The sequence below is a fragment of the Mesocricetus auratus genome, unplaced genomic scaffold, assembly GCF_017639785.1.
Source record: "Mesocricetus auratus isolate SY011 unplaced genomic scaffold, BCM_Maur_2.0 Super-Scaffold_100691, whole genome shotgun sequence".
Classification (NCBI taxonomy): domain Eukaryota; kingdom Metazoa; phylum Chordata; class Mammalia; order Rodentia; family Cricetidae; genus Mesocricetus; species Mesocricetus auratus.
In genome coordinates this window covers 12,803,296-12,823,211 of record NW_024429267.1, presented here as the reverse complement: position 1 = coordinate 12,823,211, position 19,916 = coordinate 12,803,296, and the positions used below count along the sequence as shown (strand labels likewise).

Genomic DNA, 19,916 nt, shown 5'->3' with positions numbered 1-19,916 from the left:
GATTCACTGTGCCACACCACAGCCTCCACAGAGACCTTCTTTCTTTTTTATGTTAGTGGGGTTTTTGTTTTATTTTCTTTTATTTTGGGAGGGAGGTTACAAGGGCAGAGGGGGGATATGAAGGGACAAGATGAGTAGGATATGTATGCATGATGTAAAATCTACAAAGAATCAATTTTTTAAAAAAGTAAAAAAAAAGTAGGTATTTACTTTGTAAATGGTTTTATTTATGTACAAATAATAGGCAACATTCTATCCATAAATTCTGTTTTCCAAAAACAAAGAGTTCTGTTTTGTTTTGTTTTTAAAGAAAATAAATGCTGGGTGTGATGGCGCACACCTTTAATCCCTGCACTCAGGAGACAGAGGCAGGTAATCTCTGTTAGTTCCAGGTAGCCTGGTCTACAGAGTGAGTTCCAGGACAACCAGAGCTACATAATAGAGAGACACTGTCTCAAAAGTCAAAAAAAAAAAAAAAAAAAAAAAAAAGAAAACCGCATAAAAAAATTTAAAAGGCACGAAAATTCTTCTACTTTAGACCACGGCTGGTCTGGAGAGAATGGGAGGAAGGGGGTTGGTGGGCCAGAAGACACAACTTGAAACTGAGCATTCTCCAAAGCAGTAATAAGGTACCATCTAGGCAAAGTTTATTCAACCCGCCTCACCCCCCAACATCCACAAGCTGCCTATTAGAATGGCTGAAGCAGGACAAACAGCCCAGAACAATTCAGCTGCATTGTAACATTGTATGTAGTCAGTATGCAACTCTAAGGAGAACAGACTAAACCACAACAAAAGAGACTGAGGTTGTCATGAGAATGGTTAGTTCTGTTATGACCTGTTTCAATAACTCTAATAAACAGGAAAATATTACATCACTACAAATTTCACACTAAAGCCAGACGTTGGTGGCACACGCCTTTAATCCCAGCACTCAGGAGGCAGAGGCAGGCAGATCTCTGTGAGTTGGAGACCAAGCCTGGTCTACCAAGCGAGTTCCAGGACAGGCTCCAAAACAATTCAGAGAAACCCTGTCTCGAACAACCAAAAACAAAACAAAACAAAACAAAAAAACAAATTTCACACTAGCAAGACAGTCAGTACAGTAATGTTGCCTGGTGCCATTAAGCAATGGCTCAACCATGTTATGCCCAGAGTTCATGCCTTCATCTACCCGCAAACTTTCATGTTTTCTGAGCATAACACAGTGAAGTAGAACACTGACAGAGCTGAGCTCTAACTCCCACGATGGATGCTTTAAGGTAAGAGGGAAGCAAGTGCATCCCCTTTGTCTGAGGGACCTTATGTAACCAATGAATAACTCAGGGACCAACAGTCTCCACTGGTTTCCAGCGTGCACAGGGCTGGTTGCAGGCGGCACCATTAGGAAGCATCCTCCATGTCCACATCCTCCTGTAACTGCTGTACCATTTTTTCCTCCAGTTGCTTCCCTTTGCCTTTAAAAGATACAGTAGATACAATGTAAATACAGTACTCGTGTATGAGAATCACCAAAAATAAACTCAAATTTAAACATAAGGCAACTGTAAAACATAGGAACTTAAGTGTGACCCTGCAATTTATTCCTGCAGTCTACAAAGCATCCTGACTGCCCTACAATAGTAGCCATTTCTAAGGATTTGAGAATACTAGTCAAAAATCACAAAAGAAGTCTTACAAATGCACAAGGCACTCTATGAACGCCTCATCTGGAACTTCTGCAAACCTTATTGAACCATGAGAAACCACAGACAGATGCACGTGCTCCACATCACTTGACTGGTGAGTAAGCCCAGAACCCAAAGCTGGGCTGTGACTTCAGATACCTAGATGTAGGCTCTGACATTGGCCACAGAAAAACCTATTCTACCATTCTGAGCAAAATATGAAGCAAACTTTTATTAAATATTCAGTGCTGGCCAGGTAGATGGGCTCTGGCCAAGTCCACTCCCTGGAATTCCAGGTGAGTGGCCCTGAGGCATATTTTGTAGGTGCTTATAAGGACAAACCCATATAGCCAGTTTTTTCCCCCATGGGACATTGTAACTTTCTAAAAACTACAACTCCCAGAATTTCAGGGAGCTACAGGGTCCTTGGATAGGTGGGGCTTATAGGTTAACATCTGGTCTTAAAAAACGCCTTTAGAAAGCTAGCTGGGGCCCAACTACACCAACCACAAAATCGATGTCTGACTCTCTGCTCACCTGCAAGAGGAGCCCGGATAAGGTGGATGTTCTGCTTGACTTCTTTGATGTCCTGAACCTTCTGCAGCTCTTTGTTTTTCTTCAGCCTGTGACAAAATGCATCAAAGCCAAGCTTCAGTGACTGAAACTTCTGAGACTTTAATTCCCACCACAGCCACCGCATTCACTAATGACGCTGTCTGTCTCACAGGGCACAGGTGGAATGCAAAGGGGTGGTCAACCTTCTGTTCCATCCTGTTCTCCTGCCTCTCACCCAACAACAGCTGCTGTGAGTCAACAAGAATAAAATGGTTCCCAAACATGTTTATCCACAAATCAAGGCAAAGTCACCTGATGAGCCCTTACTGACAGGCATTCTCCTCCCTGGTAACTCTGTCAAAACGTCAAAATGGTCAAGTTTCTGATTAAACAGGATTTCTACCCAAGCAACCTGTTCATCCACGGCACCCACTGCACCCAGGGTGGTGCAAGTGGGGACTCAAGGTGTACCCACTGACAGAATGGGGGTCTGACTGAGGGCTCGGCACATCTCAGAGCTCATTTCCATGGCACAGACACAAAGCTCTATGGCACAAAGCAGCCTCCCAATTGCCAGTGTGTGTGAGCCTCCTCCTCACAGAGCAGTCTCCATGTTGTGTAGCTTTGTTAATTATTCAGCAATTACAGGAGCATAAAACACTTAAGACACCAGAAATGCTAACAGAGCTGTTCTCAAACGTCCATGCTCACCTTCTGAAATGCCAGAAAGTTGCCACAGCAGGCTTCCTTACTAAGACTTCCACCATGGCTAGATTTAAGACTAATTTTTGACAGTGGCATGGGTAGAGGCACTTGCTGCCAAGCCTAAGTACTCAATCCTTTGGATCTACATAGTGTAAAGAGTGAGCCAACTCCTGCAAGGTATCCTCTGAGCTCCACATACACACCACGGCACATTCACACACACAGAGAACAATTAAAAAAAAATTAGGCTAGTTGGGGAGGGACACTCCTTTAATCACAGCACTCAGGAGAGGCAGGAGAATCTCTGAGTTTCAGGACATCAAGAGTGACACAATATGACCCCGTCTCAAGGAAAAAAAAGAAAGAAAAAAGAAAAAACTTAGAAGCTAGAGACGGCTCAGTGATTAAGAGCACTGGTTGCTCTTGCAGAGGACCCAGGTTCAGTTCCCAGCACCCACGTGGTGGCTCACAACTGTCTCTAACTCCAGTTCCATCTCTGATGTCCTTTTCTGACCTCTTCAGGCAGTGCACAGGCACACACATGAGGCAAAACACTCATATACAAAATAAAAGCAAACATTCTTTTAAAAATTAGTAACAGCCGGGCGGTGGTGGCGCACACCTTTAATCCCAGCACTAGGGAGGCAGAGGCAGGCGGATCTCTGTGAGTGATCTCTGTGAGCTCGAGGCTGGGCTGGACCGATAGCCTCCAAAACAATACAGAGAAACTCTGTCTCGAAAAACAAAACAAAAAATAAAATTAGTAACAAAAAGTGAATTTTCCTGCTCTAAATACATTAATCCCTGGGCAGAGCAGGGAAAGCATGTGAACTCTGAAGTTCTTATTACGCATGAAACAACAAAGAATTAAAAAATGAAGATGACTTGTCAACCTGAGGAACCCCCACTGGTCCAGCATGGGCCATACAGAACATCAAAATAAACACAGTATTATGTCAGGTGTTGGTGGTGCACGCCTTTAGATCCCAGCATTCCGGAGGCAGAGGCAGAGGCAGAGGCAGAGGCAGGTGGATCTCTTGTGAGTTCGAGGCAGCCTGGTCTACAAAGTGAGTTGTAGGGCAGGTTCCATAGCCACTGAGAAACCCTGGGGTGTATGACAGGACAGGACAGGACAGGACAGGGGACAAGACCAAACTCAGCAATATGAATCACAGCCTACCAAACACCACAGGAGTTCACAAACACAGGTCCATGCTTATATGAGGAAAGGGGATCCTGAAGGAGTAGAAAAGGGAAAGCCATGACTAAGGCCAGGCTCTCCTATGGAGGCTAAAAACAAGAACAAGACTGAGGAGTGACAGGCTCTTTCCAGAATCTGTTCCATACCAACTACCAAGAAAAGAACGACTCTTTGTTAGGGAGAGACACAGAGACACCACTGTAACCAAAGAAACAAATTAACAGTGACAGTACACATGAGCAAGGACACTGTGATGACTGTGACATTCCTTCCAAGGGGGCCTAACCAAAATCTAACCCTGAAGAAAGGCAGACAAACCCAAATGAAGAAACATTCTACCCAACAGCCTGACCAGGAAGACAAGGGAGATGGGAACCTGGCCGTGTGAAAGGAGCTACGAGCTATGTGGGAAGTGGGAGCAGGCTCTGCTGGGCACACGGCGGTCCTGCAGCGTCACCACGTCCTGGTCTGAAACCGCAGTGTGTTTAAGTAAGGAAAGAATCTTACATGGGACGGATAACCTGAGGCACAAAAAGCAGGAGCACACATGTCTGCAGCTCACTGTACTCGCAAAAAAAGTGAGTGTAAAATGTGTCACAGTACTCTTCCCAGCTTCTTTAAAGCATGAAATTATATCAAAATAAAAAGGCTTAAAACACAAATGCCTCTAGAAATCTTGTAATTATTCCTCTAAAAGTACACATACCTGTTCATTATAAACTTAGCCTGGCGTTTCTGTTTGATCTCTTCAACCCTCTTCATTGCATCAACTACAAAAAAAAAAGTCAGCAAATTTACACACATTCAAGAAGCAGTAGGATTGTAACCATTAATTACATTAAATACTTCTGCATGACTTTGGCTTAAGTGAAAAAATCCAATACGAAACAACCACTGAGACAGAGCTAACAGTATGAGCTGCTGGCTGTACTCACTACTCAGGCCCATTAACTGCATAAGGCAGTTGAGGAAACAATCTTAGACTCCCATACTGTCTCCACAAAGCACTTCTGAAAAGTCTGTTTTTAGGATTCAATACAAAAGATTGACAGAACCCAGGCAGGGAAGAAAACCACACTGCTTTTTACAGCATTTGCACATGTAGGAATGCGACTACCTGAACCAGTCAGCAAGTAACCGAAACCAGGGAGTTTCCACAAGAGGGCAGGGACTGTGTATTAGCTGCAAGCCGAAGGCTGCATAAAAGCGACATGGGATGGAGAGAAGGCAGGAGAGGGCCTGTCACATACAAAAATCCTGCAACCTAAGCCAGGCGGTGGTGGCACACGCCTTTAATCCCAGCACTCAGGAGGCAGAGGCAGGCGGATCTCTGTGAGTTCAAGACCAGCCTGATCTACAAGAGCTAGTTTCAGGACATTCTCAAAGCTACACAGGGAAACCCTGTCTAGAGGGAAAAAAAAAAACTGCAACCTAAAGATCACACAGCACTCAGAAGGCCAAGGCTATGAGTTCAAGGCCAGTCATGGCTTCACAGCAAGACCCTCTAGAAAAGAAGGAACTAAGTTTTACAACACTATCTCCCTTCAATTAAAGTCCCTGCCTACTTCAAGGGGAGGGGGGGGTGACAGAGGCTGAACACTAACTACTGCTTTTAATTTTGGGTCCATAACTTCATATTTACCCAAACAAGCACTAGACACCCCTTAAAATCTATACTGATCTCCTTAAGTGCAACACCTTTTTAATCTTATAGCACCCTGTGATAGGGAATGTGTTCCTGCATGTTGTTGCTCTCACTGGATGATAAATAAAGCTGCTTGGCCTATGGCAAGGCAGGACAGAGACAGGCAGGAAATCAGCAGAGATACAGGGGAAGAAGGGCAGAGTCTGAGATGCCAGCGGCCTCTCAAAGAGCAACATGCCAGACACCTCTGGTAAGCCACAGGCTACACAGTGACACACTGTAATAGAAATGGACTAATTTAAATGTAAGTACTAGCTAGCAATAAGCCTGAGCCATCGGCCAAACACTTAGAATTACTACTGAGTCTCTGAGTGATTATTCAGAAATGGTCAGGACAGAAAAGCCTCTGTTCTGGTTACACCCCAGAAGCAGCCAGTCTAGACTGGCGATGCATTATCAGCCTGTGTATTTCCTAACTGGGTCTCACCTCACCCACCAGAGCATTTCCTTATTATTCTCTCAGAATTTGTGGTTTTTATTTTGGGTAGGCACTTCAAGTTTAATAATTTCATTATTTTTATATGGATACACCAATTTCTGACATATCCAAATTTAGCCAAATTCTAAAAACAATTTGGAATAACTCATAGTTAAAGACATAAACACCACCAGAACCATTAACATGAAATGAAAAAGAGTCAAGCAATGAAGCAAATTTAGTATTCATACAAGCCAGCACTTAAAAGTCCCCAAGACTTACTAGTTTTACTCCATAGCTCTCGCTGGTACTTCACAGGTTCATTTCTACGTTTCTCAAATTCAAATGAGTTGTCCTATAAGATGGTACAGAAGGCTGGTAAGCAATCATTGTTTTAAATATTCTCCTTTTCACAAAAATCCTAAGTGCCAAATATAAGACACCCTCTCTCCTCCTAATACTGAGGAGTACAAGCTGAAAACAGCCCAGGTTCTGAGAAAATGGGAGATTCCCAGAGGGAGAGGAAGAGCATTCCCTCCTTCAGGAGCTACCAAAGAACCATGAGAATTACAAACAAACTGGAAAGGCTTCCCTAATTTCCCACCTCCACATGAGACTCAGACACAAATTCCCACCACATGAACCATTTTTCTTAGATCAAAAGTCAAACACCAAGAATTCACATTTTTTCCACACCTGCAGGGTATAACCTTCGCCCTGTGTGACTCTGGGCGAAATACCAAATGGAGGTATTTCGATAGTTAATAAGCATTCATCTCAAGACAGTTTGAAAAAGCTGCCTGTATTCCTTGGTTTTCAAAGGCAACTGACAGAGCCATATGGAATACCAGCTATTTCATTCACAAACGGGAGACTCTGCTCAGCTCACAAAGTGCTCAGCAGTAAGGCAGCTGGCAGCTGGAGAGGAAGGGGCGGAACTGGCACCCCCCCCTTTCTGGATGCTTCACCCACACTCAAGACCATTTTGAAAGTAGTTGCGATTTGGCCCCCCGTCCTACACATGGTTCTCTGTATGGGACCAGGGGTTACAGAGACCAGGAGGGAGAGGTCGCAGGGTTAGGGGGAAGGGACAACCACAAAGGACAGCTACAGCTTCCATCTTCTCCCTCTTCAGGGACCAACGTGGACAAGGCATCCCCTTAGCCCTTGGCTTCCACCTAACCTGCTAGCTTGTTCTCTGACAGCTCTACCAAGGACATGCAGACACTGATAATGTCGGTTTCAAACCTCACCTGAGCCTCAGTGCTACTCGGGAGCACAATCAGCTCTTCTCCCAACCTCCTCTCAATCCTTAAAGGGCAACTTCCACTTCACCCAACACATTCTTTTTCTTTGCAAAGGTCAAAACAGCTTTTTTTGGGGGGGAGGGGGACACAGCTGGGCAGTGGTGGCACACACCTTTAATTCCAGCACTTGGGAGGGGCAGGTGGATCTCTGTGAATGAGGCCAGCCTGATCTACCCAGCTAGTTTTAGGAAGGCGAGAGCTACACAGAGAAACCCTGTCTGTAAAAATAAATTATTAAAAATAAATAAACAACAAACAAACCATACTTCTATAAACTGGAGTGGGCAGTTTTCCCCTTGATTTGAGGATCACATGAGAACAAGACTTTCCACAGCCAAACAAATAAAGCACTCAGAACCAGGTGACAGGACCCCATGCTCAGGCTGGGCGACCACCACCGTACTCACCACCGTGAGCTCCTTGCCGGCTGCCTTCCGGAAGGCTTTAGTCCACCTGACTTTGCGTGGGTTCCGCTTCTTCTTGAAGTTTTTATGACACTTGGATTTGCAGAATCGGAACACCTATAAGACACCGGCGTTAAAATACTGGTATCAACTATAAAAATGTTTCCATCACAGAATACACCCACTAGTCAACCAACAACTACTGTGAGTCTGAGAAATGACAATGGTGTTCGTGAACAACAACTACTGACAACACTGAGAATCACAAGAGACATCAGTTCTGTTCTGATGGTGACAAGCAACGTTCACAGGCTCACATTTCCCTTTTAACCCTGTCACAAGAGCTCACAAAGTTCCACCCCTCCACATGGATCTATATATGCCGTTAACAGCTGCTGGGGGGGGGGTCTTCGGTGTTATAGGCTAACGAGGTGCTATGCTCCTTTAAATAACCCTTCACCCATACCCTTGTTAAGTTACTCTAATGAAACTCATTGCTTCGCCAGAAAAAGAAAAAGAAGGCATGATACGAAATGAACGGGAACCATCTGCAAAAAGGACCCATCAGGTCGGGGCGCAGGAAGGGTAACCGGCTCAAATGGGACCGAAGTACATCATGGACATGCAATTCTGAGAATTAGAGGAATGAGGCTGACTCCCAAATAAGAGGGCAAATGCATGCACTATATAAGGCCTGTCATAACTTCACCCCGTATCACTATTCACATTATCAGCCCCACCCCAAGCCTCGCCTGCCATTTACACTCCAGTCCTCGTTCAGAGACTCAACTGTTCTGCACCTTCTACTCAAATTGCGCAATGTCCTACATAGGATGCTCCTTCCCTCGCATGCAGAAATCAAAACACTGAACTCGGGGGAAGGATCCGGTGTAGCCAGGAGTGCTCCGAGGCTTCCTGAACTTGAGACCTGGAGAGATCAAGGGGGTCAAGAACTGAACCGTCCTATGTTGGCTAAAGGAGGTTTGGCTCCCGAAGGTCTGACGAAGCGGGATAGTGAAGGCTGCGAGGAAGCCAGTTCCCCAAAAACCTCCATTCTGAGTCTCTCCTAGCTCATCTCCAGCAACAACGCGGAACTCTACTCGGCCGCAGGCACCACGTCCATTAACCTCTGCAGACCCTCCCACCTCCACTCGGAGGTCAGCACGAAGCCTGCCCGAGCATGCGTTCGACCGAGTCCTGACCCTACGGCAGCCCAGACGGCCTTGGGATGAGACGTGCGTCCGGCCGCAGCGAGGAGAACTCGCCCGCTGCGAGCTGAGGCCTGGACTCCCAGCCCGGGCCACCCCGGCGCAGCCACCAACCACCGCCAGCCGCGCGCGCTCCCGTCCCCAGCCACCGGGAGCGCGCGGGCCACGGCCGCCTCACCTTGCAATCGTTTCGGACGAACATCATGCCGTGGCCCGGGTAGATCGGCCCGGAACAGAAGTAACACTTCTCGATCCTCATGTTGACTCCGCGTGGGACCCACCTCCCGGGAGCCGAGCTTGAGAGGAAGTGATGTAAAACGTCACTTCCTAGCCGCCGGAAGCAATTCTCTGACACGACCAGGAAATGGTCCTTGGAGCGCGCACTGAGCGTAAAGGCACCTCCCGAAGAACGCATGCGTGGCAGCATCGCCGCCGAGCACACGCTCGGAGGCTTTAGTCTGCATCCGTGTGTTTTGACTCAGTGTCCCTGGCCATCTTCTGTACCTGCGCTTTAAGCGTCGCAGAATTTGTCCGTGTATACTTACGTTATTGTGGTTTGTGTGTTTGCCGTGAGTACGCTCCTCGTGGCCAAGTCTCCTTTACCCCAGGCTTGCCTTCCCCAAAAGACTTGGCAGGAGTACGCCGCAAGAACCTCCCTCCCCAGCCTCGGAAGACAAACCGTGTGGGTCCCAGGGATTGATATCGGGTCCCTTATTCTGGTTTTGTGTTTTTGAGAGAGGATCTCAGTTTGTGTAGTCTGGAACTGACTCTGTAAACTAGCCTCGAACTACTAGAGATCTGCCTGCCTCTGCCTCCCTAGTAGTGGAGTTAAGAGGGTGCACTACCTTGCCTGGCTGTTTTTTAAATCTGTATTTTATGTTTTGTTTGCTTAGCACGTTCACGGTGTATGTGTGCTGTGCCAACCAAGGCCAGAAGATGGCGTAGGATTCCCTGGAACCGGAGTTAATAGTTGTGAACCTCCTCAAAGAGCAGCCGGTGTTCTTAACTACTGAGTCATCTCTTCAGCACCTCATTCTGTTTTTGAGGTAGACATCTCAATATGTAATTGAGCTTACCTGGAAATCACCATCCCCCTGCCTCCATGCTGGCATTGTGGAGGTGTGTCACCTTACCTGTCTCGTTATATGTTGATCACATATTGGAATATTTAAAGTATGTTTAAATAAATCATACTGATAAATTTTTGGCTAAGTGTGCCGGTGCATATCCTTAACACCATCACTGGGGATGCAAAGGTAGGCTGTAGGAGAGACCTCTGTAGGTTCTAGACATTACTTAGCAAATTTCAGGTCAGCCAGAACTACTTATTTAGCTCCTGTCAAAGAAAGGGGAAAAAAGCCAAAATACTTCTGCCTGTTTTTGTTTGTTTCTTTTCATATTTTGAAGTGTGGCCTCTATACAAAGCTGCCCTACAGGCTTGCCTATACTCCTGTCCCACTGGCTTCTCCTATCTCCCTGATCAAAAGTTAGTAGTTTTATCACTTTTCCTGTGTGCTAGGATCAAACCCAAGGTCCGAGCATGCTAGTCAAGTACTCTACCACTGACTGCACCCCCAAACCCAAAGCTATAGTCTTCTGTTCCTGAGTTGACCTCACTGGACAAGATGTCAAAACTGGTGCCTTGGATCTCAGCTCCCAGACTATGCAGCCGAAGAATTAGTAGGCTGTCTTTCTGATTAGAAGGCATGGCCTTGTTGGAGGCGTGCCATTGGGGTGACTTTGAGGTTTCAAGAAACCACATACTATACCTAGTCCGTTCCCTCTCTACCTTGTGCTGTGGATCAGGTGTAAGCATCCAGCTACTGCTATGCCTGTCTGCTGCCATGCTCGTTGCCATAGCAGTCATGAACTCATCCCCAAACTGTGAGCCCCATTAAATGTTTTTGTTTTGGTTTGATTTTGGTTTTTGGCAGTTTTCTCTGTGACTTTGGAGGGTGTCCTGGAACTAGCTCTTGTAGACCAGGCTGGTCTTGATCTCAGAGAGATCTGCTTGCCTCTGCCTCCTGAGTGCTGGGATTAAAGTCATGAGCTACCACCACCACCCGGCCCCATTAAATACTTCTGTGAGTTGTCTTGGTTATGTTGTTTTATATGAAAACAACTATAACTTAGTTATAGAAAAATAACTAAGACACTTCCCATCTCTAACTGCTCCCTTTAGTTTGTAAGCTGTTTTCTATAATTTTATGTAATGGATATATAGCCATGCTTGTAGTCTATGACTTGACCCACTTTGGGGATGGCATATCAATTATTTACATTAAGATTCATAACATGGGTTTGAAGAGATGGCTCAGAGGTTAAGAGCACTTACTGCTCTTCCAGAGTTCCTGAGTTCAATTCCCAGCAACTACATGGTGGCTCACAACCATCTGTAATGAGATCTGGTGTCATCTTCTGGCATGCAAGCATACATGCAGACAGAACACTGTATACACAACAAATCTTATTTTAAAAAAAAAGATTGCTAACAATAGCAAAATCAGTTATAAATTGGCAGAGAAATAATTTTATGGTTGGGGTTCGCCACAACATGAAGAACTGCTTTATTTTGGTTTTTTGAGACAGGTTTCTCTGTGTAGACCTGGCTGTCCTGAAACTGACTCTGTAAACCAGGCTGTCATAGAACTCACAGAGATCCGCCTGCCTCTGCCTCCCCTGAGTGCTGGGATTAAATGCTTGCACCATCACCGCCTAGCTTCTCGACTGAGGTTCCCACTTCCATAATGACTGTTACTTGTGTCCAGTTGACATAAAAACCAACGAGCATAGAAATCTTTGACAACATACCAAGACTGGGGTGGGGTGGATATTAGAATGAGGGAGAGAGAAAAATCAGAAAGATGGAGGGGAAGAGAACATCATCTTAATTTCTAAATTAGTGTACATGAGGCTGGAGACGGCTCTGTGCTTCAGTGGGATTGTTCTACCCAGTGCTGGCACACACCTCTATCTACTTAGCCAGGCGGTGGTGGTGCATGTTTTTAGTCCCAGCACTCAGGAGGCAGAAGCAGGAGGATCTCTGTGAGTTCGAGGCCAGCCTGGTCTACCGAGAGAGTTCCAGGACAGACTCCAAAGCTACAAAGAAACCCTGTCTCAAAGAACAAAACAAACAAAAAGAGATACTTCCTATTTGCTAAAAGGAGTCATTCTTATTCTCTGGCAAAAGTTATGTATGACTCTCATTAACATATGACTGTGGTGCCATGACATTAACATGTCAAGGTCGACCCCTCAAATCCCTCCTCACAAGCCCCACCCAGCTCACAGGCTCCCTTCCTCCCAGGCACCATAAAATCCAGATGTCATAATATACTCCCCACCCCCCACCCCCACACACCTCACCCTGTTGATTCTACTCTCCTGGAGAGACAGCCTAAGCAATTTAGAATAACTTTCTTTTTCACTCATGGAGTAACTATTTGGGTTTTTTCTTTTTTTTTTCTTTTTTTTTCTTTTTTTTTCTTTTTTTTTTTTTTTTTTTGGTTTTCGAGACAAGGTTTCTCTGTATTGTTTTGGAGCCTGTCCTGGAATTGTAGACCAGGCTGGTCTAGAACTCAGAGATCCGCCTGCCTCTGCCTCCCCAGTGCTGGGATTAAAGTCGTGCTCCACCCATGCCCTGCTGGGTTTCTTTACTATATCCATTTCATTCACTATCTGCTACTTTGTAGTCTTTCTTGCAAAACAGCAAACTGAAAGCCCCTGTGGTGGTGCACTGTAATCTCAGCATTTGGAAGACAGAGGCAAGGTCATCTTCCACTACCTAGCAAACTAGGGGCCCTACTTTCCTATCCCAAGAGCCTGTAGTCCCAACGTTCGTGACGCTGAAGAGGGCACATTGCTGCAACTCCCAGGCTAGCCCTGGCTATGGTGAGAGACCCGGTCACAACCCGACAAAACCTGCAAAGGGGAATGTAACCATACCATTTAAGCCAGGGTGGTGCCTCACTGCTGTAATCCTACTGCTTTGGAGATTGAAGCAGTAAAACCACAAACCAACAAGAGCTACAGACCAAGATTTTGGGGAGGGGAAATATTTACAGGAAAATAGATGAAGCGCAACATATAAAAAGATTTTTTTCAAAGTCATTTCAGAAAGACAAAGCTAACATGTTTTCTACATTATGGGGGTCTGCACTCAAATAAGCTGAAAGTAGAAAGGGACTAAATGAGTTGGGCTTGTGTCAACTTGATGTGAGCTAGAGTTATCAGGAGTCTCGGTTGAAGAAATACCTCAAAAAAAAAAAAAACCAAAAAGTGCATGTTATACATGCACAAGTGTCACCATGGAACCCATTTATACTATACTGTTTATTCAGTAAAAGATATAGTTTTAATTCTTTAGAGTTGACTAGATGCAGTGGTACACTCCTATAACCTATCATTTAGGAGGTAGAGATAGGTAGATCAAAAGTTCAGGGTCCCCGGAGTGATAGTGCTGCACTCATATAATCCCAGTGCTCAGGAGGCAGAGACAGGCAGATCTGAATTCAAAGCCAACCTGTTCTACAGGCCGGAGTTCCAGAAAGGCCAGTGCTACATAGAGATCCTGTCTCAAAAAAAAAAAAAAAAAGGTTTAACTGCGTCTAAAGCTACATTGAGTTCAAGCTCTGGGCTACAGTCAACCCTGTTTCCACTAACTATATATAAAAACCTGATGTGGTGGCACTTTTTTGTTTTTTGTTTTTTCAAGACAGGGTTCCTCTGTGGCTTTGGAGGCTAGAACTAGCTCTTGTAGACCAGGCTGATCTCGAACTCACAGAGATCTGCCTGCCTCTGCCTCCCAAGTGCTGGGACTAAAGGCATGTGCCACCACTGCCCAGCCATGTGGTGAGGCACACACTTTTATTCCCAGGAGAGGCAGACAGAGCTGAGATGAGGCCAGCCTGGTTTACATATTGAGTTTCAGGCCAGCCAGGGCTACACAACATCTCAAGAAAACAAAAAATAAGCAAATCAAATCACCTGCATCCATTTCCTTTGAAACCAGGGATCCAACCCAGGGCCCTGTGCATTCAGGGGAAGGAAGCACTTACCACTACACTACATCATAGCCAAAGTAAAATTATTCGTTCTGAGCAATCTTTTACACCTACTTGAACCTAATTCATTTACAGACAGGAGTAGACATGAGGCTGGCTCCTCATATCTGGAATTAAAAATGCCCAGTCTTCTTATGATGTAAGATAAAGGGGAATGAATGGCTCACCAGGAGATAAAGCACAGACTTGATCCTAGCACTCAGAAGGCAGAAGTAAGCAGAACTCTTTTTGTTTTTGTTTTTTTTGTTTTTGGGTTTTTTTTTTTTTTTGGTTTTTCGAGACAGGGTTTCTCTGTGGCTTTGGAGGCTGTCCTGGAACTATCTCTTGTAGACCAGGCTGGCCTCAAACTCAGAGATCCGCCTGCCTCTGCCTCCCTAGTGCTGGGATCAAAGGCGTGCACCACCAATGCCAGGCCATTAAGCAAACCTCTTAAGAGTTCTAAGCCAGCCTGGACTATAGTGTGAATCATAAGCCAGTCAGAGCCACAGTGAGACCCTGCCTCAAAAACATGTCCTGCCGAGCAGTGGTGGTGCACGCCTTTGATCCCAGCACTAGGGAGGCAGAGGCAGGCGGATCTCTGAGTTCAAGGCCAGCCTGGTCTACAGAGCAAGTTCCAGGACAGGCTCCAAAACAATACAGAGAAACCTTGTTCAATTAAAAATAAAAACCGAACATGGCCATGGAGAGGTTCCTTAAACTTGATATCCCATTCTCAAGTCATCTCTATATTCTGATTTGTCACCCAGAACATGTAAGCTCTGCCTGGAATGCGCCAAGCCCAAGCTCTGCTCTCCCCTCCTCAGTGATGATCTCCTAGAATTTTTGGTGCAAGGTCTCACTGTGCAGCTCTGGCTGGCCTAGAACTTGCTATGCTGTGTACACCAGGATGTCCCTGAAATTCCAGAGGTCCGCCTGCCCCAGATTCCCAGGGGCTGGGACTAAAGGCATGCAGCACCACAGCCTTGCCCCCCCTGGAATTTATGTGAAAAATGTCAGTCACAATCATTCCTGCCAGCGGTTAACCCTACCACCAGAATGTTTCCATGGAAATCTACAGCACTCAACCACCTCCACCTCAGACTTCGAAGGATCCTCAACCCATGAGCTCTCCAAGTTCAGGAAACTCAGACGACCCCAGAAAAGTCCTAAAGCTGACAGCATTGCAGGCCTAGCCCTCCTACAATTCCCCTCCTCCCAGAGGGACACTAGCCATAACCAGAAGTAGCTGGTGGCAACTAGATACAACCGGATGGCCCTTTCAGAGCCAGTTTTGTCAAGTGAACAAGTTTCAAACCCCGGGCCGTTCAAGGCACCTTGAGTCAAATATCAGGTGGGAGACTCAAGACCTGCAGGACAGCTCCATCCCTTCCAGATGTACTGCATTAAAGAACAAGGGAAGCCTTTGATCCTGCCCCTATGAGTGCTGGGGTGGGGACCAACAATCCTAGAGATTCTACCCTCAAGGTCGATAGCAGGTGTGTCCAACAGCACTTGGCTGAGCAGTGTTCCCTTTCCCACCCAAATAATACACCTTGGGGGATGCAATTCTTTAGTGGAATAGTTTCGGTTTTATTTATAAACATTTAACGCAATTTTAGGTCTTCCAATTTTAGGTCAAAAACAACCAAAAAGAAGATGTCTGGAGACTTAGGCAGGCAGGGGCTAAAGATCGCTGCCTCATTCATCCCAGGCTAGCCTGGGAACTAGACAGCCCCCTGCCTCTAGGTGCTGGGGTTACACATGTGTACCACATCTATCCTGGCTCAACACCTGGGGCACAGCTATAACCTGGTAAGTGGTTCCCAGCCAGCCTTTGAAGGCTCAATACTGACATCAAAAGATTGCTGGGCTTCCTCTCATGGCTCTCCACAGAAGAGCTCTGGGTCTGTCCCTGCTTTAAGAACAACCTCAGGAAACTTCTGGGCCGGCACCTCAGAGACCTCTACAGAATGAATGCTGCTGGATGACAGCCTCGCAGACTTCAATGGGAGACTGAAGTGTCCTTGGTGGCAGCTTCACTAGCCTCCACATTATCCTGCTGGGTGGAAGCCTCATGGACCACCAGGGGAGCCGGCTGGGTAGCAGCATCACCGACCTCCACAGGAACCAGCTGGGAAGCAGCATCACTGACCTCCGCGGGAGCCAGCTGGGTAGCAACATCACTGACCTCCACGGGAGCCGGCTGGGTAGCAGCATCACTGACCTCCACGGGAACCGGCTGGGTAGCAACATCAGTGACCTCTAGGGGAGCCAGCTGGGTAGCAGCATCACTGACCTCTAGGGGAGCCAGCTGGGTAGCAGCATCCCTGACCTCTAGGGGAGCCGGCTGGGTAGCAGCATCACCGACCTCCACAGGAGCCGGCTGGGTAGCAGCATCACTGACCTCCACGGGAACCGGCTGGGTAGCAGCATCACTGACCTCTAGGGGAGCCAGCTGGGTAGAAGCATCCTTGACCTCTAGGGGAGCCAGCTGGGTAGCAACATCACTGACCTCCAGGGAAGCCGGCTGGGTAGCAGCATCACCGACCTCCACGGGAGCCGGCTGGGTAGTAGCATCAATTACCTCCAGGGGAGCCGGCTGGGTAGCAGCATCACCGACCTCCACGGGAGCCGGCTGGGTAGCAGCATCCCTAACCTCCAGGGGAGCCGGCTGGGTAGCAGCATCACCGACCTCCACGGGAGCCGGCTGGGTAGCAACATCAATGACCTCCACAGGAGCCAGCTGGGTAGCAGCATCCCTAACCTCCAGGGGAGCCGACTGGGTAGCAGCATCACTGACCTCCAGGGGAGCCTGCTGGGTGGCAACATCATGGACCTTCACAGGAGTCAGCTGGGTGCCAGCCTCCTGAACCTCCACAGGAAAATACTGGGTCTCAGCCTCTTGAGAAAGGTCCTCTGTTAGAATGAAAGCAGTGTAAGGAGACTAGTACAGACAGTCACCCCTGGGACCTACTGTAGGGCACAAAGGTTCCCAAACACAGGGCTATCTGGCCTCCTGCAACATTTCCAAAATCGGTTTTCCCCAGTGGATCCCTCTCAGGGAACCAGGGTTTTCTGGGCAACACAATCCTACCTACTCCCAGTCCATACCTTGCATTTTTTTATTGGAGAAATAGTTAGCCAAGTTCGAGATCATCTGTGAAACATCCTCTTGGCAATGAGGGGACCCGAATATCAAAATCTCAGCTGCCCCTTCAGGCTCCCACTGGTTCACTTGAAGCAAAGTACATGACATATTCTCGACGTGTGGAATGTTCTCTCCACCCTTACCTACGCAGGGAACAGGAGAAACATGAGGGTGAGGTGGCTCAAACTTCTTGGCACTTTTGCTCAGAAGCTGAGGCAGCAGAGTGGAGATGGCACGGGCCTGGGGCCACAGCCACCGGGCTGGCTTTCTCTATAGGACGTACTCAGACATAGAAGTCAGGAAAGAGGTACTGCTGCCTTCCCTTCCCAGGTCACTCACCAAAAATAGCTTCCGCAAGCCAGACATCCAAGTATATTGCTTTTGGTTCATCCAGATACTTGGTATGGAACCAGCCGGGTAGCTTGCTGGAGTCTCCAACAACTTCAAATAAAGTCCCTTCTTTGTGTCGCAGCTGGACGAGCGACTTAAAGCTCTTAAAAGCAGTCATGTTGCACCAGTATCATTGCAAATACCATACACAAATCCAAACCCAGAAAACCAAAGAAAAAGGCCACTCTGGCAAGCTGTATTTTAAGAGCTGTTTGCTAGCCCCTCCCTACCCTTGTCCTTCCAATTGGCTCTCAGGCCTTGCTTCCCACTCCCAGAAGCCCCGCCTGTCTTCAAGGCTTCACAGATAGACTGGCTGCACCTGTGAGAGAGATGTGTTACACATAGAGGGAGAGACTGGTTTCTGGTCTTCAGACACTTGTTGGGGCGTTCGCCTTTAATCCCAGCACTTGGGAGGCAGAGGCAGGCGGATCTCTGTGAGTTCGAGGCCAGCCTGGTCTACAAAGTGAGTTCCAGGACAGCCTCCAAAGCCACAGAGAAACCCTGTCTCGAAAAACCAAAAAAAAAAATATTCGGTCAAGTAACTAGGTATACCTGACTCTGAAGACCCGCCGGCATCAGGACAGGCCGGTTCCTCATTAAAGCCTAATGGGTCTATCGGCAGCTGATATCTATCAGCAGGAACAGAATGCACACAATGCTCTGGAACCCAAATGGGGGACTCAGCATCCTGTGGGAATACCCAAACAGACCACCGGGCCCATACCAAAACGGGATCTGGTCCTTTCTAAATACGTGAGGTTGGGTCTTTCCATTTAACTAGAGGTTTTTGCTGTACAGTGGATCACCAATGATGGTCTGCTGCAGAGCTGTCAGAAGCATCCACAATTTAAAAATTTAAGATATAGAGGATAAGTGATAGAGTAGAGTGAGGAGAGCCAAGGTGACCTCCAAGATCCCCCTCCTTTGCTTTAGCTAAATAGGCTTTCAGAGTGCGATGAGCGCTTTCCACAGCAGCCTGCTCTCAGGGGTTGTAAGGAATTCCAGTTTTGGGGAAAATATCAAAATCTAGACAAAAGTGATTGAAACCTCTGCTGACATAGGCAGGGCCATTATCAGTTTTAATTTGTGGAGGGGTGAGCCCCACAAAGCTATCCACCCTAAGGGCAGGGATAAGGAAATTTAGGACAGGTGGAGATAAAAGGAAGTGAAAGAGAAACGAACCCCTCTTCTCCTTTCTTCCTCTGGAAGCCTGCCACACTTTTGACTCCCCAGCCTTTTGTGTAAGTTCTTATTCTGGTAAATATTTCATATTGTATTGACATTTGTTTTGGGACCCCCATGTACGAAAAAGCCTGTAAACAGTGTCTCTTAACATCTTTCACTTTTTCACCAGAGTGGGCAAAGGTGAATATCAGGTGGGAAAAAGTATCTACAGAAACATGGACAAATGTTAATTTACCAAAGGATGGCACATGTGTTACATCCATTTGCCAAATGTGGTTGGGCCAAAGTCCTTGAGGATTAACTCCCAAGTGAGGCACAGGAAGAAATTCTACAAAAAAAGGGCAATCCTTAACTATCTGAACAACCTTTTCTTTGGTAATCCCAGTATGAAAGCATAAAGGCCCTGCGCTGAGATGAAAGCGCTTATGTAGGGATTGTGCTTTAGTGAGCCCTTGTAAAACCACACCTATTTGAGCAGACATGTCAGCCATGCGATTTCCTTTGCTGAGGGGCCCTGGCAAAGGGGTGTGGGCCCTAAGATGTCCCTCACACAAATGTAGGTTCACTCTGTTGCCATAGCAGACCTTGTACCTGTAATAAACTTTCTTGTATCCCAAAGATGGGAGCAACATAGACAGTAGTCTCCAAGGATTGGGTAATATGAGCAACATGTTGACTATTGATATATATGTTTAATGCTTCCATGGGGAAAAGTTGTAGAGCCAAGGCCACGGCTGAAAGTTCGGCCATTTGGGCAGAAGTTGCAGGAATTCTGGCTGTCTTAATGATCGGAAAAAACACGACTACAGCTGTACCTTTAGCGGAACCATCTGTGAAAACTACTCACCCATTAGAAATAGGCTGAGAGACTACAATTTTTCGGAAAATCAAAGGATGTATTTTAAAAAAGGAAACCAAATTATTGGATGGGTAATGATTAATAACTCTGGGTAGCAAAGAGAAAAATGGCCCAATTACAAT

At 46.7% G+C, this 19,916-nt stretch overlaps 2 protein-coding genes and 1 long non-coding RNA gene across 3 annotated transcripts; 1 reads left to right on the top strand and 2 right to left on the bottom strand.

The window, feature by feature from the left end:
- Positions 1 to 625: 625 nt before the first annotated feature.
- Positions 626 to 9,502, bottom strand: Rsl24d1 (ribosomal L24 domain containing 1). The gene is made up of 6 exons (XM_005073735.4): positions 9,349 to 9,502; positions 7,966 to 8,079; positions 6,534 to 6,606; positions 4,835 to 4,898; positions 2,205 to 2,290; positions 626 to 1,457 (listed from the first exon to the last, which is right to left on the bottom strand). Exons 1-6 carry the CDS (start codon positions 9,427 to 9,429, stop codon positions 1,384 to 1,386), a joined length of 492 nt encoding a protein of 163 aa, XP_005073792.1. The 5' UTR covers positions 9,430 to 9,502; the 3' UTR covers positions 626 to 1,383.
- On the top strand, positions 9,397 to 10,371 carry LOC110341569. Its single transcript, XR_002383535.2, has 2 exons — positions 9,397 to 9,852; positions 10,064 to 10,371. It is a non-coding gene; the product is annotated as an uncharacterized LOC110341569 (long non-coding RNA).
- A 5,685-nt stretch (positions 10,372 to 16,056) lies between these two features.
- On the bottom strand, positions 16,057 to 18,161 carry Khdc3l (KH domain containing 3 like, subcortical maternal complex member). Its single transcript, XM_040740253.1, has 3 exons — positions 17,700 to 18,161; positions 17,324 to 17,503; positions 16,057 to 17,128 (listed from the first exon to the last, which is right to left on the bottom strand). The coding sequence occupies exons 1-3, from the start codon at positions 17,866 to 17,868 to the stop codon at positions 16,215 to 16,217; spliced, it is 1,263 nt and encodes a 420-aa protein (XP_040596187.1). The 5' UTR covers positions 17,869 to 18,161; the 3' UTR covers positions 16,057 to 16,214.
- Positions 18,162 to 19,916: the final 1,755 nt, after the last annotated feature.